The sequence below is a fragment of the Dipodomys spectabilis genome, unplaced genomic scaffold (assembly GCF_019054845.1).
Source record: "Dipodomys spectabilis isolate Male_0828 unplaced genomic scaffold, ASM1905484v1 ptg000157l, whole genome shotgun sequence".
NCBI classification, from domain to species: domain Eukaryota; kingdom Metazoa; phylum Chordata; class Mammalia; order Rodentia; family Heteromyidae; genus Dipodomys; species Dipodomys spectabilis.
Genome location: NW_024870834.1, coordinates 6,269,503 through 6,292,157, shown reverse-complemented (window position 1 = coordinate 6,292,157; position 22,655 = coordinate 6,269,503). Strand labels below are relative to the sequence as shown.

The 22,655-nt window shown below is 43.5% G+C and overlaps 3 protein-coding genes across 9 annotated transcripts in view; 1 reads left to right on the top strand and 2 right to left on the bottom strand.

Annotated features, from left to right (window-relative positions):
• Atxn3 (ataxin 3) overlaps positions 1 to 13,319 on the bottom strand; it is a 34,147-nt gene extending 20,828 nt beyond the window's left edge. For 3 of the 5 annotated variants that reach the window (XM_042692688.1, XM_042692690.1, XM_042692691.1), the window contains exons 1-5: positions 13,219 to 13,305; positions 6,017 to 6,181; positions 5,782 to 5,826; positions 4,064 to 4,149; positions 3,317 to 3,383 (exon numbers count right to left, since the gene is read on the bottom strand). In XM_042692688.1, the coding sequence (XP_042548622.1) occupies positions 3,317 to 3,383; positions 4,064 to 4,149; positions 5,782 to 5,826; positions 6,017 to 6,181; positions 13,219 to 13,242 (387 nt within the window). In that variant the 5' untranslated portion in view covers positions 13,243 to 13,305. Of the gene's footprint in view, positions 1 to 3,316; positions 3,384 to 4,063; positions 4,150 to 5,781; positions 5,827 to 6,016; positions 6,182 to 13,218 lie in introns of all 5 variants that reach the window. The other 2 variants (XM_042692687.1, XM_042692689.1) reach the window with 2 other exon arrangements.
• A 2,673-nt stretch (positions 13,320 to 15,992) lies between these two features.
• Ndufb1 (NADH:ubiquinone oxidoreductase subunit B1) lies at positions 15,993 to 22,162 on the bottom strand. Of its 2 annotated transcripts, none has more exons than XM_042692625.1 (3): positions 22,055 to 22,162; positions 17,671 to 17,815; positions 15,993 to 16,103 (listed from the first exon to the last, which is right to left on the bottom strand). In XM_042692625.1, exons 2-3 carry the CDS (start codon positions 17,808 to 17,810, stop codon positions 16,067 to 16,069), a joined length of 177 nt encoding a protein of 58 aa, XP_042548559.1. In that variant the 5' UTR covers positions 17,811 to 17,815; positions 22,055 to 22,162; the 3' UTR covers positions 15,993 to 16,066. The 2 variants fall into 2 exon arrangements, with proteins under 2 accessions (XP_042548559.1, XP_042548560.1); XM_042692626.1 differs by having other exon boundaries at positions 17,671 to 17,812; positions 22,055 to 22,144.
• A 220-nt stretch (positions 22,163 to 22,382) lies between these two features.
• Positions 22,383 to 22,655, top strand: part of Cpsf2 (cleavage and polyadenylation specific factor 2) — a 31,793-nt gene continuing 31,520 nt past the window's right edge. The window contains exon 1 of one of the 2 annotated variants that reach the window (XM_042692624.1): positions 22,383 to 22,511. The gene's annotated coding sequence lies outside the window, so the exon portion shown is untranslated. The remainder of the gene's footprint in view (positions 22,512 to 22,655) is intronic. The other variant, XM_042692623.1, reaches the window with a different exon arrangement.

The following is a 22,655-nucleotide window of genomic DNA, read 5'->3' as shown; positions in this document are numbered from 1 at the left end:
TGAAGCTAGGGAGATCATGGTCAGAGGCCAGCTCAAGCAAAAGCGTGAGACCCTATCTGAAAAACAAATTAAAAGCAAAAGGACTTGGGCATGGCTCAAGTGGTAGAGCACTTGCCTAGCAAGCATGAAGCCCTGAGTTTAATCCCCTGTCCCACCAAAAAAAAAAAAAAAAAAAAAGGAAAAAAAAAAAAAGAAAGAAAAAAAGAAAAGAAAAAAGGATAATCCTCCTAACTACTCAGGAGGCTGAGATCTGAGGACCACAGTTTAAAGCCAGCCCAAGCAGGAAAGTCTGTGAGACTCTTATCTCCAATTAATCACTAAAAAGCTAGAAGTGAAGCCATGGCTCAAGGGGTATAGAATAAAAAAAAAAAAGCAAGCAAGGGACAGTTTTTAGGCCCTGAGTTGAAGACTTAGGACACACACACACACACACACACACACACACACACACACACACACACACACACACACACGAAAGCACACACGCACGCACACACACACCACACGTAAAAGCCCATTGAAATGCAGGAAGAGTGTCTAAACAATGGCAATGGCAAAATGAAAGTTTCCAAAGTACTTGCATAACATCATTTTTAAAAACTGAAGTTCAATGCTAGAGGTTTATCACGAGTTTTTTTTTTGTTGTTGTTGTTTTTTAAGGTTTCCTTTTAGCCAGGGGTGGGGTATACCGGGCACAAAGTCATCTGTCCATGACAAGACAGACATATTTGTTCCTTGTTGGCAGCCTGTGCCTGTTTGCTTATAATGATAATTTTGTATGGCCACTAGCAGGAAAAAAATTTCACCTTAAAATTTAAGTCATAAATTGCCAGGTGCTGGTGGCTCACGCCTGTAATTCTAGCTACTCAGGAGGCTGAGATCTGAGGATTATGGTTCAAAGTCTGCTCTGGCAGGAGAGACCATGAGACTCCTATCTCCAATAAACCACTAGAAAACTGGAAGTGGCACTGTAGCTCAAGTGGTAGAGTGCTCACCTTGAGCTGAAGAGCTGAGGGACAACGCCCAGGCCCAGAGTTCAAGCCCCACAACCAACAAAAAAAAAGGCATAAATTTTAAATCCTCCCCACGTACAATAACTCCTAGTACCTCTAAATGTCTTTATTGAAAGTATCATTAACTCTTTCTCCAAACTGTCTGTCCAATTGGTATGGGAAAAAGGACCACTACATTCTTTTCTGGCTACTGGTGATGTTAGTTAAAACACTGCAATTGTGAGAATGTCAGGTACCCAGAAGAGACCAGGATAATCACCAGTTCACTTCCGTAAGACCACTGAAGAGCACCACATGGCGATAAACAGCACTGAGCCACCATCTGACAGCTATCCTCATAACCACAGACACAGTTTCCAAAGTTATTGTCAACATGGGGAGCAATTATTTTCCCTAGATTTTCATACCACCTGTAATACTTTTTTCACAGAAACAAGCTAAAGTGCAAAATACCCTTTTAACAAATATAAATCCAGAACAAAGGTAAACAAAGCAAAATTTGACATCCGTCCTTATCAAAGATCATTTCACTCAAAATGTGGAAATCAATTTTGAAGAGCTAAACATTTAAAAGTTTCAAAGTACAACATGTAAGTTTCTCAACAAGTCAATACAAAGGAATGTATGAAATCAAAATCTTCAGACCTTAAAAATCCAGTGGTCAGGGGCTGGGAATGTAGCTTAGTGGTAGAGTGCTTGCCTAGTATGCATGAAGTCCTGAGTTTGATCCCTAAGGACCACATAAACAGAAAAAGCCAGAAGTGGTGCTGTGGCTCCTGTGGTAGAGTGCTAGCCTTCAGCAAAAGAAGCTCAGGGACAGTACTCAGGCCCTGAGTTCAAGCCGTAGGACTGGCAAAAATAAATGAAAAAATTCATATGAAAAAAATTCAATAAATAAATGAAAAAATTCATTGATTTTTTTTTTTTTTTTAAAGAAACTGGATCACAGTTTCTTAAAGCCAGAGTGGTTAAATAATCTGGGTTATCTTCCGCCTCGTCATTTGTCACTTCGGCTGACTCTAATCTGGTTTCTATAAGCCATTTCCTTACAGTCTTAGCTCCTCTGAAGACTTCAAGAAAAAACTGTGGATTTTGGTGCAGGGATAAAGGGCAGGACTTTGCTAACCAATAGTCCCAAGCAATAATCACATAAGATAATACTACTTCCAGGTGGCTGCCAGTGACTTAAAAGATAACAGCATGGTTTTTAATTTTTGAATTCTCTTTTACTGATTTCACTCAATGCATTCTTGATTTTATTTTCTTTTTGCTTTTTATTTGATTTACTAGAGCAGTTTTGTTGGGACATAACTGACATGCAATATACCACACATATTTCAAGTATACAGTCTGAAATATTTTAACATTTGAATATACCCATGAATTTGTGAATACATTCACGACAGCCTGGAAACCTTGGTGCCCCTCTGTAGGCCTGTGCTTCATTTCTCCTCATTGTCCTTATCCCTTCACAGCCAGTCAGTCAGCTTCCTTGTTATGTAAGTTAGTTTCATTTGTTGGACTTTTAAGTAAATGGAACCATATGGCAGGCAGGACTTTGTGTCTGGCTCCATTCAATATAATTACCCTGAGACTGACCCAGGTTATTCTGTGTCAACAATTCATTCCTTTTTATTGTACAAGCTGGTTTCCAATAACCTTCTACTGAAGATGTACAATTCTAGTAAAAAGACTTCATTCAATTACAAAAAAAAAAGCTTGCTCAAGACATATTCCGTGGTTTATACTACATGTATTCCATGTAGATGTACAGCATTTTTGGAATGATGTGAGTAATCTTTTTATATAAACACAAACATAGTTGATTGTTTCCACGTATGCCTGATGAAGCTTCTGTGATGGCACTATACTAAATACACACTTGTAATTGTGATCACTGACAAAGCACACTTATCACAAAAAAAAAAAAATTCACTTCAATGTGGCCATAGCTGAACTGTCTTATCAAATTTTTATTATGGCACAAGTTATAGATGGCTTCCACAAAGGTATCTGTCAGAAAACTGACATTATATCTCTCTTCTGGTAGTTATCTTTTAAAATAGCAAAATTTTATCTGCCCATATTGACGCTGGCCTATAGACATAGCTCAGTGGTAGAGTGTGTGTTTAGCATATGAGACCCTGGGTTCTATCCTCAGCACCAGAGATAAAACACATGAATGAATCCATGCCAACACACCACTGATCAGTTTCATTTTAAAGGTACTAATCCTTACATTTTAGTTTCAAGTAGAATATACAGAATGGGAAAAAAAGATGAGAAAGGTGGAAAAATATTACCTGTTTTCCTAATTTTCTAACTGTAAACCAGTGTTCTTTATAATTGCATATAAATGATCTTTCATTTCTAGAAAAAAAATACACAATATTAAGTTGGAATATTATGAGTTCATATTCATTTATTGTGTCTACTAGCAAGTATTACACAAATTTTTTGATAATGGTTAAGTACCATTGATTTTTTATTTTAAGAGAAAATCACACACAGCCAAGGCTCTGGAAGCTCATCTCTATAATCCTAGCTACTCAGAAAGCTGAGATCTGAGAACAGAAGTTTGAAGCCATTTCAGGTAGACAAATCCAGGAGACTCTTATCTCCAATTAACCAGCAAAAAGCTAGAAGTGGAGGCATGGCTCAAATAGTACAGCACCAGCTGTGAGTGAAAAATCCCAGAAAGAGTGTCAGGCCCTGAGTATAAGCCCTGGTACAACACTGTAACTGTATAAAGCTCTCTGCACAGTTTAGTGATACTGTGTCAAATGACAGCCACCCATACCACTGAGAAATCAGTTCTGTGCTGCCACAAATAGTGGGAGTTAGGAAGTGTTGCCCATAGATGCTCAGAAAACACACCGAAGAGATGAAATAGGAAAGTCAGAAAGAATGAACAGCCAACATCAAAACAAAAGCATTGAAACTTTACTTGTTCTTCATTCAGAAAGTATAGCTTTAAAAAAATCAAACTTCAAAAAGAAATATAGAAAAAGCAAAAAAAAAAAAAAAAAAAAACTTAAAAAAAATCTTACATAGGATCAATCCTGAGCCTCTGATACTCTGGACTGTTGAACAGGATTAGTTCTAAACCCCAGACTTTCAAGGCATTGCTTATAACCTGTTAAAGAAAAAAACAAAACAAAAAAGCAACTTTTCATGAGCTAAAAACAATTTTTCAATACAAACTGAAGTATAGCCATATTAATTATATATACAATTATACGTCATGTGTGAATTGACCTAAAAAGCTATGGTTCTAAAAGTATATCTACAAAGTTAAATCACTAAATCCATAATTGACCCAAGTGTGCTTGAAAGAATGCTATTTATACCAGGTTTCCAAGACTTCCCAGAAAACACAATTCCTAGATAAAACTGATTTAAAAAATCTACATGTCAACTGCAGATTTACTATTTACAATGCCAGTAATGACATGGCAAGTAAAAAACAAGTTCTCCCTGAGGATTTAAATGGAAGATTCCATCCACTTCAGAATTCTATAATTATAAGCTGTTAATCTGTAGAAGAAAAGGCAAACCCAATTATTTTAAACTGTGTAAATGACAGGGAAACTTGTAAAAATTCACTACCCTCCAGACAAGCCAATAAAGAAAGCAAAGCAAACCAGCTACAAGCACAGACAAAATGTAAAGGAGAGGTTATGGCAAACAGAAACTTCTACCAAGAGCAACACCATACATATAGGACATGACAAGAGCTGGGTCAACTCTGGTCTCTGATCTCAAGCCAGTTGCAGTGGCCCTCACCACTGACCAACACCGTGAAGCACTGAGAGGTACTGCTGGGAATGACAAGTCTAGGAGGGGAGACAGTGTAATGTCAGCGAAGACACACAGGTACAGAAGTGAGGTCTACAAGGGAGGTACTAAAAAAAGTGTGGGTACACCCCAGACTGTTAGAATCAAAGATCCACACATAAAGAATATCCCAATATATAAATAACTGCCTAACATGTAACTGCCTAACATGTACAAGTTCTGTAAAAGTAAATAAATTAATAAACAACCAGCCTGGGAGCCAGTGGCTATCATCCCATGCCTATCATCCGAGCTACTTAGAAGCTGAGACCTAGACGATCACTTTGAAGGCAGTCCAGGCCAAACAGTTCATGAGACTCCATCTCTCCAATCAACTAGCAAAATGCTGAACTAGAGGTGTGGCTCAAGTGGTAGAGTATCAGCTATTAGCAAGAAAGCCAAGCAAGAGCTCAAGGCTTGTCTAAGTTCAAATCTCAGTAGCAGTAGCAAAACAACATCAAAACAACAACAACAGAATCAAAAAGGAACTACAGGGGCTGGAGGTATGGATTAGTGGTAGAGTACATGGGATGTCTAGCATGTGTGAGGTCCTGGAGTTGATACCTAGCACAGACACATAAAAAGCTGTATCTTATAATAAACCCTTCTAGGCTGATATAAATGAAAAGTAATGATTTACCTGACAGATAGTAAGCTTGAAACACTGTAACATTACTAGAATATTACTAGCAGCTTCCAGATACAAATTAAATATTCATTCTCACAAGTAATTTTTACAAGTCCTACACTAAAATGAAAATCCAACAGTCCTAATGCCCCTGCTTATCTGTATCTAAATTGTGCACTCTGTACACAGCTTCTGGGAGGAACTCCTCAAGATCACATGCATAATAATTACAGCGACTATAAACTAAGTTTAACCAGTGCTTGGCACACAAAGAAGACTTAGTACATGCTGGTGAATACTTACTTGAATGGAGAAAAAGCCACTGTCATCCATGTTTCCAGAAGGCTGCTGTTCATTTTGATGGGTAATGGGAGATGAGGAAGGATAAAAGCTGTTATTAGTGTCTATTATTTAAAATACCATGGTATGCATTCTCATTTACAAAGCCAAAAGTAGAGTTCTAATTAACGTTCCTCTAGGAAGAATAGCCCCCTTCTTCTAAATAGCATGCACGGTTTTTAAACAACACAATCAGTACCTGTAGAAAGGAGCGATAGTCTTCACTGGTTACTCCACCTTCTGCCATTCTTATCCTCTCTTCCTCATCCAGCTGATGGGCGATTGAAGATAACTCCACAGGGCTAAAATATTCTCCTTGCAATAGATTATTCAGGCAATGCTGAGCACAAAGGGAGCCTTCTTGCTAGGATTGCCAAAAGAAAAACATTCAAGTGTGATTTATTAAGCAGTTGTGGATGGTATCTTCTAAAATAGTCGACCACTCATTTTTAAATATAGTCAAGCCAAACTGCCTGCAGAGGCAAACCTGATTACCATTTGGTACATGCATCTGTACTTGCCAACGTTAAACAGTTATACTATTAGTGAATCTACAATTACTGAACTACTGTCTCTGATCAAAAATATAATAATTCATAGTAAACGGACTTCATTTACCAAATCTCATTTATTACTAGAAAGAAACAGTGCTATAAAAACCATTTAGCGGGCTGGGAAGTTGGCTCAGTGGTAGAGCACTTGCCTTGCATGCCTGAGACCCTGGGTTTGATTTCTCAGCACCACATAAGCAAAAAAGAAAAAACCCGGAAGTGGCGCTGTGACTCAAGTGGTAGAGCGCTAGCCTTGAGCTGAAGAACTGAGGAAGAACAGCGCCCAGGCCCAGAGTTCAGACCCCATGACCGGAACCCCCCCAAAAAAACAAAAAACAAAAAACAAAAAAAAACCATTTAGCCTTTCTAATTTTAAGTACCTAAAATAAATTCATCTTTGCAGATTCCAGGGGAAATTATTAATGCTGAGGGGGAGTTTCAGTCCCTAGAACATTGCTTCTTTTAACAAGCTCATCTCAATTATCTGGTCTCAATGCTTGTTCCTGGGAATTTCGCATTTCAAAGAGCTAATACAGATGAGAAAAATTGCATCCCATGTTACATTTGTGGCTCTAAAGCTGAGGTTCTTTCTCTTTGGTGAACTCGGCAGATTCTGGAGAGTACAGCACACAGAACAGTCCCAAACTGACCCCAAGCTCACTCCTGTACAGCCAGCAAGAGGGACTTGCATCCAAACTCAGTTCCCCAGGGGATAGCTGGCTTCCTCCCCATGCAGGCCAGGCACCAACTTTCCACAGGCCCAGGGGCTTCTGGTGATGGGCAGCTGGCTTTCACATACAACTGGCACCTCAAATCCAAATCCAGACTGCCAGACACTGAGCAGCTTGCCACCTTCCTCCTCCCAACTATTGCTTTCCCACACTGTAGGGAAAGAAGGGAGCGTCATGGGTGGACAGGACCCCTTCCTGGAACCACAGATCCTTGGACAATGGAGGATGGGAGAACATTTCCTTCTGTTAACTCTGGCTTTTACATTCTCTCCCCAGTCAAGTCTACTTCTTCATGCAACCTGTCCACATCATGCAATTTGTTCTGCGCAATGGGAGATAAAAGACCGTGGGCCCAAAGAGCACACCTTGCTAAATAAGTATTATTCTTCATCAATTTCCTAGAAACAAAATGCTGTTGTTGAAACAGATGTGGGGTATAGGTATGTCAATGGGATAAAAAGGTAACATTGAGCCAGGCACTGGTGACTCACGCCTCTAATCCTAACTACTCAGGAGGCTGAGATCTGAGGATGGCAGTTCAAAGCCAGCCTGGGCAGGAAAGTCCATGAGACTCTTCTCCAATTAACCACTGGAAAACTGGAAGTGGTGCTGTGGCTCAAGTGGTAGAACGCTAGCCTTGATCTGAAGAGCTGAGGGACAGTGCCCAGGCCCAGAGTTCAAGCCCCATGACCTACCAAAAAAACAAACAAACAAAAAAACTCAAGAAAGTATACATCATTGCCAGGCACTGGTGGCTCATGCCTGTAATCCTAGCTACTCAGGAGGCTGAGATCTGAGGATCATGGTTCAAAGCCAGACAGGGCAGGAAATTCCATGAGACTGTTCGCTCCAATAAACCACCAGAAACCTGGAAGTGGTGCTGTGGCTAAGTGGTAAAGCACTTGCTCTAAGCTGAAGCGCTCAGGGACAGTGCCCAGGCCCAGAGTTCAAGCCCCACGACTGACCCCCCCCCCCCCCAAAAAAAAAAAAAGTCCTTACAAAAATTCAAAAACAGGGGCTGGGAAGGTGGCTCAGTGGTAGAGTGCTTGCATTGCATGCATGAGGCCTGGGTTCGATTCCTCAGCACCGCATAAGCAGAAAAAGCTGGAAGTGGTGCTGTGGCTCAAGTGGTAGAGCACTAGCCTTGAGCTGAAGAGTTGAGGGGCAGTGCCTAGAGCCACAGTTCAGGCACCATGACTGGCAAAAAAAAAAAAAGATTCAAGAACATGTAACCAGAATCAACACCATTAGATTTTCTCTGGAGGAAGAGTTAGCACCTGAAGAAGGGTGCAACAAGGCTTTCAGATGTAGCTCTTATAATAAATGTGCTATATTTAATTTTGTAATATTTTTAAAAAATCAGACAATATGGTAAGCACACTGGTAGCTGATGCTTGTAATAGTAGCTACTCAGGAGGCTATCTTGGAGGACTGAGGTTCAAAAAGCCAGCCCAGGCAGAAAAGACCACGAGACTCAGTTTTCAATCAACCAGCAAATTCTCGTCTAGAGGCCTGGCTCAAGTGGTATAGCACCAGCTGTTAGAAAACCCTTAGCAAATGGCTCAAGTGGTAGAGCGCTAGCCTTGAGTTGAAGAGCTGAGGGACAGCGCCCAGGCCCAGAGTTCAGACCGCATGACCGGACCCCCCCCCCCAAAAAAAAAAAGAAAACGCTTAGCAAGAGTGTGAGGCCTTAGTTCAAGCCCTGGGAGCAGCACCAGAAAAAATATCAATCAGGGCTGGGAAGGTGGCTCAGTGGTAGAGCGCTTGCCTTGCATGCTCAAGGCCCTGGGTTCCATTCCTCAGCACCACATAAGCAAAAAGAAAAAAGCCAGAAGTGGCGCTGTGGCTCAAGAGGTAGAGCGCTAGCCTTGAGCTGAAGAGCTGAGGGACAGCGCCCAGGCCCAGAGTTCTGGCCCCACAACTGGACCCAAAAAAAAAACAAAAAAAAAGAAAAAAATATCAATCAATAAATCAATCAGCCAGAATTTAAGAAAAGGTTTGTGTTAAAATATAGGTATTCACACATCAAGTGCTACCTACTATGATTATCAGACTGGGTTTTCTGGCAACATTGGCAATAAATTTTACTGTCCCGCTGTTAAATACCTCAGTTCGAAGCTAATGAACTATGGTCACTGTATCTAGTATCATGTCAAAATAGGAATATCCAAATATTTGAGAAAACATTCTTACTAAAGACTTAGCTTTAAATTATAGGATATAAGCCCTTGAAATCCCACCCTGTTCAATACAAATAAGACTATATTACTAGAAGAAATATAAAATTTTGCACTCTTAACATAATTTAATAAACGGCAAGAGCCAAGTGTTCAGTCCAATTTAAAAATCATTTTGTCACAAGATAAAATTCTACATGAATGAAAACTGTACAATGCTCTACCTACGATTATCCATTTTTCTACTTTATTCTCCCCTCTCCTGTTCTCTCTGCCCTCTTCAAGATTTCACCCAGTGAGCCATGTGCCAGGTAGCTCACAGTTGTAATCCTAGTTACTGGGGAAGCTGAGATCTGAGGATCATGGTTCAAAGCCAGCCCAGGCAGGAGAATCTGTGAGACTCTTATTTCCAATTATAGCCCTCCCCCCCCCCACAACAAAGGCTAGAAGTAGAGCTGTGGCTCAAATGGAAGAGCGCCAACCTTGAGCAGAAAAAGCTCAGGGACGGCTAGCTCCCAGGCCCTGAATTCAAGCCCCAGGCCCAGCACCAAAGGGGTGGAAAAAAAAAAAAAAGATTTCACCCAGTTGAAGAGCAACCAGCTCTCTTCAAGTTAATGTTCAGTGGTATCGAAATTCCATTATTTCTGGCCTAGACAATTTCCACTTCTAACAAAACATTTTATAAAACCACAAAAGGAAACTGAAACCAAATCACCACCCTGCAACTGGTTCCAATACCCCAGAGGTACACTACATATAGCAGAAACCAGGCAGACCCTAAAGGTGTTCTCAGAAATGAGCTAGTTTGTAATAAGTCGAGTGGAACTAGAGAGGTCACCGGTCCTCAAGTCATTTCATAATGATGGAGAAGATGCCTTGGTCTCCACCTCATACTTAAGTGCTTTCCTATGCCTCAGATTTTTTTTCTGTTTGGTTTTGGTGCCAGGGATTGAACCCAAGTTCATGTGCATGTGTTGTACTACTGAACTATATCCCCAGCCTTCTCCCACTCTTTAATATGGGGCTAGCAAGCAGAAAATGTAAGGCATCAGCCATTATTTCTGGATCCCTGCCTGCCAGGTGTCTCCTACACACACCAGCTTTCAGGTAGACCTGTTGTCTCCTTACACTGTAGAGGGAGAGTACCAGCACAGAGGTAAACTTGTCTGTCTTGGATCACATTGGCAGAAACTGGGATTCAAAGGCAGGTAGATGTTTCAAAGTCTAGCTATTACCACCTCCTCAAGTCAATTACTTGGAATTTGGCTTTTCCTAAACCCCAAGCATACTGAAGATGTCTAGAAGCTAGCAGTCACCAACAGGCATAGGATGTCCCAAAATCAATATCCAGCATTTTAAAAATTTTTTCATGGTACTCCTTCACAGTTCACATTACATTAAAAGCACCAAGTCCAAAGACACAGTGCACCAAGAGTAGTTAGTCATGGAAGTGGTCACAGAAACCACAGAAAACAGGCACCAGACTAAGAATGTCAGTGCTCACAAAACCAAACAGATACTAGGCAGTTAGTATTAGGGTTTAAGTCAGGAATTAGTAAAGCCCAATCTCTGTACCAAATTCAACTTTCCCAATGGCTAAAAATGTTTCTTTTTTAAAATATATTTAGACAATTGGAGGAACACCCCCACATACACCCAAATGAGAATTAGATAGATGTATAAGAACTGCAAAGCCTTCAAGCACTTCTAGAAAAGTTGTTTACTATAAGCAAAGAATACCACATACAGCTTAGATACTCAAGAAACTTATTTTTCAGGGTGCAGAGCCTCCTAAGCAGGAATCTACCACTTGAACCACACCCCCAGGATCTTCCTGTGACTATAATCCTCCTACCTGAACTACATTCTTGGTTCCTTACGTATTCTGAAAATTGACAGTGACTTTTTTGTGTGCTGGACCTGGGCCTGAACTCAGAGCCTGGGCACTGTCACTGAGCTTTTTTGCTAAAAGTGCTCTACCAGTTGAGCCATAGCTGCATTTCCAGATTTTTCTTTTTGGTGCTTAGTTGGAGATAAAGAGTTTCACAGACTTTTCTTGTCCAGGCTGGCTTTGAACTGTGATCTTCCTATCTCAGCCTCCTGAGTTGCAGGCTTAGAGTTATGAAGCACCACGTGAAAGTTACTTCCTTTGGTAAGCAGACTTTCATTAAGCTAGCACCTTGCTTTTTATACTTTGGTTCAGTAAGTTATCTTCTGCTGTCCAGAAGAATTACTATGAATACTGTTGAAAATACAGTGTATAAATCTCATGAAGTTGTATAGAATGTGTTCAGTTTTCCACAATGGAATGTGAGTCTATATCAAAGCCTTTGAGAATTAGAAATACACACACACATACACACACACACACACACACACACACACACACAGAGTTGGGAACAAGTGGCTCATGTTTACAATTCTAGCTATTCAGGAGGCTGAAATCTAAGTATCAAAGTTGGCCCTGGTAGACAAATCCATGAGATCCATTTCCAAATAACCAACAAAAAGTCAAAAGTGGAAGCCTGGCTCAAATGGTAGGGTGCCAGCAGTGAGCACGAAAGGCCCAGCAAGCGTGCTTCAAGTCCTAATACTGGCACATACTCAGAAAGAAATGTGATTCACTTACAGACACACATCAGCTGTGGCACAAACCTGTAATCCCAACACTTAGGAGTCAGGCTGATTGCCAATTCCAGGCCACCATGGACTAGATACCTTGTCAATTAATAAATCAAACGTTCTGAAACACCTTCTTAAAAGCACTTCATTTCTCCAGGTACTGTGCTCCGTCCTGTAATCCCAGCTGAGACAAGAGGATCAAGAGTTTGTTGCCAGCCTGGGCTACATAGTACAACCCCATCTGACCTCCCCAACACCAAAGGAAGAAAAAAATCACAGAACTTATTCAGCAATTTATCTGGATTTACATTACACATATATACTGCGCTCCTTTTGTCTTTGTGTTTTTAAATATCTTGGATAAATGCTCTTTCATAAGTACTTAACTAAACAAAAACTCTTTGCTTTAAGTAATAGCCTCGTCTAAACTTTATGAAAACTATTAGGAAATCAGATACCATATGCAAAAGCCATCTTGAGGAAGATTTCACTCACACCCAAATGGCAGGATGATTGTACTTGATTCCAGACCAGTTTCTCAAGATGCCATCAACGGTGGTATCTCTGAGTGTGTGGTCAGGGAAGTCCGTAACAGGTGAGGCCGATCACAACTACACATTATTCCAGTCCATTCCTAACTACAGAAAAAGCAAAGCTGGCTTCCCGATCGCGAAAAGATGGCAATCCCCAAACCAAACACACATCTCCTCCCCCCCCCCCCCGCACCCCCGATAAAAACAACGCTCAAGACGACGCCCCTGCTTTGGGGGCGCCCGGGAAGTTTCCCACTGCACTTCCTAGATGCCAGGCCCTAGGAGGGGCGAGCCGAGGTCTCCGCCCTCGGGAGGGACAGGAACCGGGGTGGAAGATCAGGCACCACATCCCCAAAGATCTGAGTGCGTGGGAGATTCCATTATAGAACTGAGGGGCCCAGAAAGAAAAGTTGATTCTACCCCGGGTCGGACGGGCCCCGGGGCGGAGGAGCCGGGAAGGCTCCGGGGAGGGCGACTCCAACCAAGACCCGAGGAAAGCGGGGAGGACTGGGCACTCCCCCCGCCCCCACGCCCGCGCGAGCCCCCCGGGCGCCGCCTCCGACACGCCCCCGGGCCGACCCCCTCTACCTCCGGACACCAGCAGCACGGCCAAGGCTGCGAGCCGAGGCGTCGGGGAAGGTCCCCGCCCGAGGAGGGTGGCCCCCCCCGCCCGGCAAGGACCAGATCCGGGAGCCTCGGGCCCCACCCCACGCTCCGTGGACAGCGATCGGCACCCCACGCCCGTCACCGCGCCGCGGAAGGGCCCCCGCCGAACGCGGACACTTACTTTCTCGTGGAAGATGGACTCCATATTTATTTGTCTGGAGCCAACGGCCCCCCGTGCCGAAGCAGCCCCTCAGCTCCGCCCCCGGCCGGCCCGCTCCGCCCACGTGCTTCGCACAGGCCAATCGTGCCTGAGGAAGTGAGTCACGTGGTGCGAAGAGCGCGTGAATGCCTGGAAAGGGTTGAGGGGGGCGGGGGTGGGAAATCAATGCGGAGGCACGTGACCGTAGTGTGCGCCTCCCTTGCCTGTTACCGGGCTACGAGCGTGGGGCTGCAGTGCCACCTGCCGTCCGGAGGAGCTTTCTTCCGCCTTCCACCCAGTGCCATACATTCTTTGGTTTCTAGGGGAGTGCATGAGGATCAACCAGCTAGGTTCTATGTTCTTTTTTCCTTTCAGCATTTACTAAGTACATTCTGCTTATCTATACGTAATTTAGTGTGTGTGTGTGTGTGTCCGTCTTGAGGCTTGAACTTGGGGCCTGGGCACTATCCCTGAGCTTTTTTGCTCAAGACCAGCCCTCCCCCACAGAAGCCATAGCTCTACTTTCAGCTTGGTGGTGGTTAATCCCAGGTAAATCTTAGGGACTTTACTGCCAGGGCCAGCTTTGAGCTGTGATCCTCAGATCTAAGCTTCCTGAGAAGCTAGGATTACAGGCATGATCCACGGTGCCCAATTACATGCATTTAACATCTTTGTCCTCCCCCACGGAAAACCCCATTAGAGGAAAAGCCATTACTGCATCCTCCCAATACCTCAAACTTGTGTTAAAATATTTAGGACTTTTTCTGCAGTAAAAAAAATTTTTTTACCTAAGGCTTTAGTATAAACTAGGCAGTCTTGTAAATGCTACATACTAACCAATTTAATGTACCAATCATTAATGGGTTCATTTTCCTATTATACATACTAGGAAATTCAGCTTCCAGTGTCAAGGCCTGATATTAAGTTGCATTGTAGGCCCAGCACAGTGGCTCACACCTGTTATCCTAATTACTCAGTAGGCTGAAATTTAAAGATAATTTGAAGTCAGCCCAGGCAGCAAAGACTGAGACTCTTATCTCCAACAAACTACCACAAAAAGCCACAACTGGAGCTCTGACTGAAGTGGTAAAGTGCTAGTTGTGAACAAAAGAAGTTCAGGGACAACACTCAGGCCCTGAGTTAAAGCCTCAGGACTAGCACCAAAAAAAAAAAGAAAAAGAAAAGTTGCATTATGAGCTGGGCACTGGTGGCTCAGGCCTGTAAGCCTCACTACTCAGGGCACTGAGCTCTGGAGGACTGCAGCTTGAATCTAACCTGGGCAGAAAAGTCGAAAAAACTCCCATCTCCAATTAACTAGCACAAAACTGTGCTGGAGGAATGGCTTAAATGATAAAGTGCCAGAAAAATAATTGTGAGCCTGTTGAGTTGAAACCCCAGTACTGGCAGAAAGAAAAGTTGCATTGTGAAGATAAAAATCCAACACTGTTGCCAGGATGTTCTAGCCCTGAAGATGAAGCATCAGGTGGAACTAAAATGTCTGTCTTAGAAGAGGATTTGAAGCTCAAGGGTAGGAAACTTGTACATCTTGCACCTTGAAACCATGCTAGGATATTCTTTTTTTTTGGGGTCCGGTCGTGGGGCCTGAACTCTGGGCCTGGGCACTGTCCCTCAGCTCTTCAGCTCAAGGCTAGCGCTCTACCACTTGAGCCACAGCACCACTTCTGGCTTTTTTCTTTTTGCTTATGTGGTGCTGAGGAATCAAACCCAGGGTCTCATGCATGCAAGACAAGCACTCTACCGCTGAGCCAACTTCCCAGCCCTAGGATATACTTTTTGTATGTTTATACTGGTACTAGTAGGGCTTGAACTCAGGGGCCTGGAGCTTTGGTTTGGCTTTGTCATTCAAGGCTAGTGCTCTACCCTTTGGCCTACACCTCCACTTTGCCTTTTTGCTGGTTAATTGGGACTGTGATCCTCATCTCAGTGTCCTGAGTAGTTGGGATTATAAGCACGAGCCACTGGCATTGGACCTACATTGAACTGGGGAAAAAAATGAACGAGGCATGTCTCTGCCCTTATGTGGTTCAGCCTATTGAGGACGTGTGTATGGGAGGCTACACAATCTCATCAAGTGTGACCCATACACACATACACACTTATTGTCTGTTTTGGAGATTGTAACCTCATAGACTTTTCTGCCTGAGCTGGCTTTGAACCTTCATCCTCCAAGACCTCAGCCTCCTGAGTAGTTGGGATTGCAGGTGTGAGCTAAATTTTTCTTGTATACAGAGGGCTTCCTTGTTATATCTGCACTGGGGGATACACTAAAGCCACATCTAAACCACAGCAGATATTGTAACTTTTTTTCCCCTGAACAATATCTGAATAAAATAGATAAATGATTTATTAGTATGTGATCCAAAATGAAAAACAGAAAATTAAATATTATAAATTTAACTTCTATATATTCAAATAAATACTCAATAATTAAGTTTACTTGGCACTTGCCTCAATAAAATATAAAAGTGGGGCTGGGAAGGTGGCTCAGTGGTAGAGCGCTTGCCTTGCATGCATGAGGCCCTGGGTTCGATTCCTCAGCACCATATAAGCAAAAAGAAAAAAGCTGGAAGTGACGCTGTGGCTCAAGTGGTAGAGCGCTAGCCTTGAGCTGAAGAGCTGAGGGACAGTGCGCAGGCCCAGAGTTCAGGCCCCACGACCGGACCCCCAAAAAATAAAATATAAAAGTATGTAAAAGATTACTTTGATAAAAAGTACACAAACAACCACACTTCAAATTCTAATTAAGTAATAAATGGTTTTATTTCTCCCATAATTTTAGAAATGTGAACATTATGTGATTAGCCAGTCTTTACTTCCAAGTGACTTCTTCCTCAGGCCTCAATTCCCTGTGTGACAAGAAAAGAAAGGAACAAAGACTATTTAATGACCTATTAATCTAAATTTGTTGTTGTTGTTGTGGTCAGGGGCCTGGGGCTTGAACTATGAGCCTGAGCTCTTTTGCTCAAGGCTAGTGCTCTATCACTTAGAGTCTCAGCATCACTTCCTTTTTTCTGTAGGTTAATTGGAGATAAGAGTCTCATGGACTTCCTGTTCAGGCTGATTTCAAACTATGATCCTGAAATCTCAGCTTCCTGAGTAGCTAGGATTCCAGGCATGAGCTACAGGCACCTGGCTAATCTAAATTTTTTCCAGGAGTTTTTAAATCCCATTTTCTGCATGGAGAGCAGGAAGTGTTTTCCTCCTTCCCTCCCTCCTTTAACCTTGTTATACAAAAATAAATACTTGCTAAGACTTGCATCTTTTGAGACCCTTTTTTGCGAGCCACCCTGAAATATTCATGTGTAGATCTCAACAACTTATGATTATGTGTGGAAAGCGGGACACCTTCATCCATTCTGCAGTAACAGAAATGGTGATGCTGAGACAGGATCTAGAGCTCAGAAGGGTAACTTGCTATCTTCTGATCCTGATCATCTTCTCCGCCTAATTGTGAGGGCCTATCAACTAAATTTCCCATGTCACCTCCTAAATTAGATGGGAAAACAACTTTTTGCTTCCATTTTTCCAAGAAGGGCCAACAATCCACTTTAGCAGAAAGCAGCTACAGAAGTTGGCCACTGCTTCTGATACACCTTTGATTTATAAAAGGGACTAAAGTAATTTTGGGAGGTAGGTAATCCTTCCTTTCTCCCTGCTTTCTTTCCTTTCTCTTTCTTGTGTCAATACTACTGAGCTCATGAACTTAGGGCCTGGGTGCTGCTGTTCCTTATCTTTTTTGCTCAAGTCCAGCACTCTCCCACTAGAGGCACAGCTGTGCTTCTGCCTTTTGAGGGAGGTTAACTAGAGATAAGAGTCTCAACTACTTTTCTTCTATCTTGGTTGGTTTTAAACTGTGACCCTCAGATCTCAGCTTCCAGAGTAGTTAAGATCTCACAGGTGTGAGGCTGAGAAGGTGGCTCAGTGGTAGAGTGCTTACTTAGCATGCATGAAGCCCTGGGTTCAATTCCTCAGTACCACATACACAGAAAAAGCCAGAAGTGGTGCTGTGGTTCAAGTGGTAGAGTGCTAGTCTTGAGCAAGTAAAGCTCAGGGACAGCACTCAGACTCTTGAGTTCCAGCCCTAGGACTAGCAAAAAAAAAAAATCTCACAGGTGTGAGCCACAGCTATTATTTTTTTGGAGTCCGGTCATGGGCCTGAACTCTGGGCCTGGTCACTGTCCCTCAGCTCTTCAGCTCAAGGCGGCTAGCGCTCTACCACTTGAGCCACAGCACCACTTCCGGCTTTTTTCTTTTTGCTTATGTGGTGCTGAGGAATCGAACCCAGGGCCTCATGAATGCAAGGCAAGTGCTCTACCACTGAGCCACCTTCCCAGCTCCCCATTATTTTTGCACATATGACATTAAGAATACTAATCAAAGCTGGCCAATTGCTTGAAAAATGCCTGAACTAACCTTCTAAATAACATACTCTTGTTCCGGAAGGCAGTTAGCTTTTCGTCACTCTTTTTGTCTAGATAATATCCAAATAAAAATCCTGAAGGGACAAGTATATGAACCCAATGGTCGCGGACAAGCTGAAGGAAATTCACCATGACTGCTGGAAGGAAAAAAAAAAAAGAAAGATTATAAACTAAAATATATAATTGCCTTCAAAATTAAAAAGGAATACTCAGCCTGACAGTACAATAATGACTATTTCACAATAGGGACACAGAGACTGGGAAGAGAAAGGGTTAAGGGCGTCTTGAAGGTACAAGAGTACAGGAAGTGGCACTGTGGCTCAAGTGGTAAACTGCTAGCCTCCAGCTGAAGAGCTGAGGGGCAGCGCCCAGGCCTAGAGTGTAAGCCTCAGGACCAACAAAAAACAAACAAAACAAACAAACAAAAAACCCTGAGGGTGCAAGAGGATAAATGGGTATGATCAATGCGCACTGTATCCGTGAGAATGTCCTTACCATGTACAATTACTGCACTAGCAGTAAAAAATAACAAGGTATCTTCTGAATTGCACATAAAACAGAAAGATGGCAGAAGATATAAGAGAAAAAAAGCAGAATAAGCTTCTTTATTTTTTTGGGGTCTGGTCGTGGGGCCTGAACTCTGGACCTGGGTGCTGTCCCTCAGCTCTTCAGCTCAAGGCTAGCGCTCTACCACTTGAGCCACAGCGCCACTTCCGGCTTTTTTCTTTTTGCTTATGTTGTGCTGAGGAATGGAACCCAGGGCTTCATGCATGCAAGGCAAGCGCTCTACCACTGAGCCACCTTCCCAGCCCCTCTTTATTTTTTTTATTTTTTGGGGGTCCGGTCATGGGGCCTGAACTCTGGGCCTGGGCGCTGTCCCTCAGCTCTTCAGCTCAAGGCTAGCACTCTACCACTTGAGCCTCAGCACCACTTCTGGCTTTTTTTTTCTGCTTATGTGGTGCTGAGGAATCGAACCTAGGGCCTCATGCATGCAAGGCAAGCGCTCTACCACTGAGCCACCTTCCCAGCCCTAAGCTTCTTTAAATTTGCTTGGCAACAGAATGCAGCATAAGTCTTAAAATCTACTTGATAGATTAGATAGGTGTCAATGATTTATATAAAAATTACACTGAAAGCAGAGCGGTGACTCAAAGTGGTACAGTGCTAGCCTTGCCAAACCAAAACCAAAGAGCACTGTACTATCCTCTCTTTATTAAATTTTATTTGATCAGTTGTGGGGCTTGACCTCAGGGACTGGATACTATCCCTGAGCCTCTTGGTGCTCAAGGCTAGCACTAGCCACACAGTGCCACTTGCAGCTTTTTCTGTTTATGTGGTACCGAGGAGTCAAACCCAGGGTTTCATGAATGCCAAGCAAGTACTCTATCACTAAGCCACATTCCCAGCCCCAATATTTAGATCTTTAAAGTACTTTTTACTCTACTGTCCAAGTATCCAGCAAGTAAACTGGTTTCTTGCTGTCTAAACTTAAGCCAGTCAAAACACTTAATTGAGATAACTTTAAAGCATTAAACTCTCATTTGGTAGACAATTTGTTTCTGTGTTCGTGTAACCTGAGTTCAGGTTCAGCTAAATTACAATCTTCCATTCTGCTATTTGTTCTTATTAGAGTTGGCAGAGTTCTGAAGTGATGTCATAATACAACTGTTAAGACATCATTTTATACTCAGCCAAAAAGTACTTGCTGATTTGCAGCTCAAGTAGTTTTAAACAAGCCCATGGCCACCTGTGGGTTATATGCCATTCTGGTAAGCATCCTTGTAAGAGGGCCAGAGGCTATTGATTAGTTTGGTCTGGTCTAGTCTGAGCAGAAAAGATGAGACAAGCCCTTGCTACACACATTACATAAGCAAGGACAGTAGGACTGGTAAGACAATTCTGTTCCTTTGGTTGTACTCAACCACTATGAAGGAACATCCCTAAGTGGTAAATGACAAATCCTAGTGCTATGTCATATTACAGTTGTATAGTCTATAGTCAGTGGCTTCTGAGAGTGGTGCCCTGAACATCAATTGTTCTGTATGATTTCCCGTGAGAAAAGAACCATCTGCTTTATAGAGTTACTGCCTGGTGGGGTCCCATAAGATTGCTGTATATATTATTATCAGTGATCTTCTTTCTTTCTTTTTTGTCGGTCGTGGGGCTTGAACTCTGGGCCTGGGCGCTGTCCCTCAGCCCTTCAGCTCAAGGCTAGCGCTCTACCACTTGAGCCACAGCACCACTTCTTGCTTTATTCTGCTTATGTGGTGCTGAGGAATCAAACCCAGGGCCTCCTACATGCGAGGCAAGCACTCTACCACTGAGCCACCTTCCCAACCCCAGTGATCTTCTTTATATAAGGACCCATAAGAAAGTTTTGCTTCAGAACCAGGAGCAGCTATATTTCTGAAAAAGTGAATTGAGTTTAATCTTAAGGTTTAAGGAACTGTGTACCCTTTCTTTTTCATGTGAGTGGGGTGGGGGAGGAGAGGGTACTGAGGACTCTTAGCACTCAATTGCATACCCAACCCCCTTGTCATGGCTCCTTCCTTGGTCCCTTCCTTCCCCTCCCCATTACTTTTTTTTTTTTTTGGTGCTAGTCCTGGGACTTGAACTCAGGGCCTGGGTGCTGTCCCTGACCTTTATTGCTCAAGGCTAGTACTTTACCACTTGAGCCACAGCTCCACTTCTGGCTTTTGGTGCTTAATTGAAGGTAAGTCTCACAGACTTTCTTGCCTGGGCTGGCCTTGAACCGCAATCTTCAGATCTCATAGCCTACTGAGTAGCTAGGATTACAAGTGTGAGCTAGCCATGCACATCTCTTCATCTGTTTTAAGGAAAAGTTTCCCTATGTAGACAAGTTAGTCTTGAATTCTGGATCCCTTGTTTTGGCTTGTGAGTGCTAGGATTACAGGGATTTATCATTGTGTGTAGCACTTATCTTCTAATATTAAAAGAATTATTTATTTCTTGCATAGATATACTTAGTGCTGAATCTTTTGAAACAGGCTCTTGCTATTTGTCCAGGCTGTCTTTGAATTTGCCATTCTGTCTCATTCCCCTAGGCAGCAGGTATTATAGGGATTGGCCATCTTGAAGGGCTAAACCATATCTACTCTCAGGTATGGTTTTTGCATAAGCAACTCATGAAATCCTCACAATACCACTATACTTATATTTAATAACATAATGTCCCCAATGCAGGGAGCTCATTTTTTTCCCCCAAACCCAAGGGTAAAGTGACTCACATAGGATAACAGATGTGGTAAGTGGCAGAGTTGAGGTTAGTATATTGTATTCCCCAAGTAGTCTGGCTACTTGGCTCAAGCTCTTGTACTTCACTGTTTAATAAGTATGAAGGTAAACATATTAACCTCCCTCTCATCTTTCAGAGTTTTTTTGGGGGGGGAGGGGAGTTGGTCATGGAGGCTGAACTCTGGGCCTGGGTGCTGTCCCTTCCTCAGCTCTTCAGCTCAAGGCTAGGGCCCTACCACTTGAGCCACGGTGCCACTTCTGGCTTTTTTCTGCCTATATAGCGATGAGGAATCGAACCCAGGGCCTCATGCATGTGAGGCAAGCACTCTATCACTGAGCCAACATCCCAGCCCTAGAGTTTTAAAAAAAAATTATTTCCCCTAATATTTTCCTCAATTTTCTTGCCCTTAGCTTCTAAAAAGAAAACAATCTAGTATTAATCTCATTTTGATAAATCGTTAAGAATTTGTGTTGGAAATGTACATAGCTACTTAAAAAGATATATATTCCATTGCTTCATTGCGCCGGTAGTACTTTTATGTATTTCTCAAAGTTTGGAAAAAATAGGACTGGATGCATGAAGAAATCTAACGCTTTGAGGTCTTAATCACATGTAGGGTTATGGAAAGCACAGGTTATGTTTTCAAAACAACAAAGCTGAATGCTTATTTTTTTGTGGCAGGGTCAGCTCCAGAAGATTTGATGTTCAGAAGAGATTGAGGATCACCAGCAGACAGATGGCCGAGCCTGGGACGAAGATTTCACATTTGTGCAGAAGCAGCCCTACTCTGCTTCTGGCTAGGGTTAAGATCCCTGCTATTATCTCCTGTCCTGTCAAGTATGACCAGGGGGCGGCCATCGGGTCACTTCGAAAGGTGCCTTCAGTCAAGCCAGGTTCAGAGCTCTCCTCAAAGCTGCCAGGAGGGACCCGCGAACCCAGTCAACCCTGGACAACCCTATTTACTTCCCTTCCTCCACGCCCACGTCCCCCCGCCCCTTCCCCCTTTCGCTGGGGAGACGTCCGTCTGGTACAAGCCACTGCCAAGGGCTTTCCCTGAACCCTCCCCGCTTGCACAATCTGGACCAGCGGCCCCACCGCCATTCAGAGTCCCAAGACCTACCTGCGGCCCGGCCAGGCCCGAGTGCAGATGACGACCAGACGACCAAGGACAGCCGCTTCGGACGCCTCGATCTGCGCAGGCGGAAGTTGCGACCTCGGGAGGTGCCACTTGTCGTGTCGCCCAGGGGGGTACAGGGAAGGGGCGCCAAAAGATACCACTTATTTCTCCGAAGAGTTGCCTCTTCTCATCACATGGCGTTAGAAACTTCAATAATTTCTTGAGAAAACTAGAGTCCCGGATGGCGAGACTTCCAAGCCTTCGACTTCACTTGGCTTCGTCCCCTTGTTCCCCCCTCCCCGTGAAGATGGTAGGATCCGAGTCGTCACCGCCTCAGCGGCTCCCCTGTAGGCGCAAAATGGCGGCGTCCAGTGAGCGTCGTCGGCCGGCCGTTCTTCACTGCTGCTGCTGCTGAGCGAGCACCAGCTTTTCTTCCTCTTGAACTTGGATCCGACTAGGGGTTGGGAAGGGAAAGTGGACGGCTCTGGGGGAGGCCGGGCGAGGCAAGTGAGGGCGGGAGAGAAGAGCGCGCCTCCAGATTGGGGGTGGTGGTGGCGGTGCGGCCTCGGTCCTGGGGGAGAGCCGGGCGGACGCGCGCCCCGCG

What these genes read in the sequence shown, in the direction of transcription:
- Ndufb1 (XM_042692625.1), bottom strand. Translation starts at nt 17,810, where the DNA reads ATGGTGAATTTCCTTCAGCTTGTCCGCGACCATTGGGTTCATATACTT. An exon ending in AAGAGTATGTTATTTAGAAG is followed by an intron (nt 16,104 to 17,670) that starts GTTAGTTCAGGC and finishes CTTGTCACACAG; the next exon opens with GGAATTGAGGCCTGAGGAAG.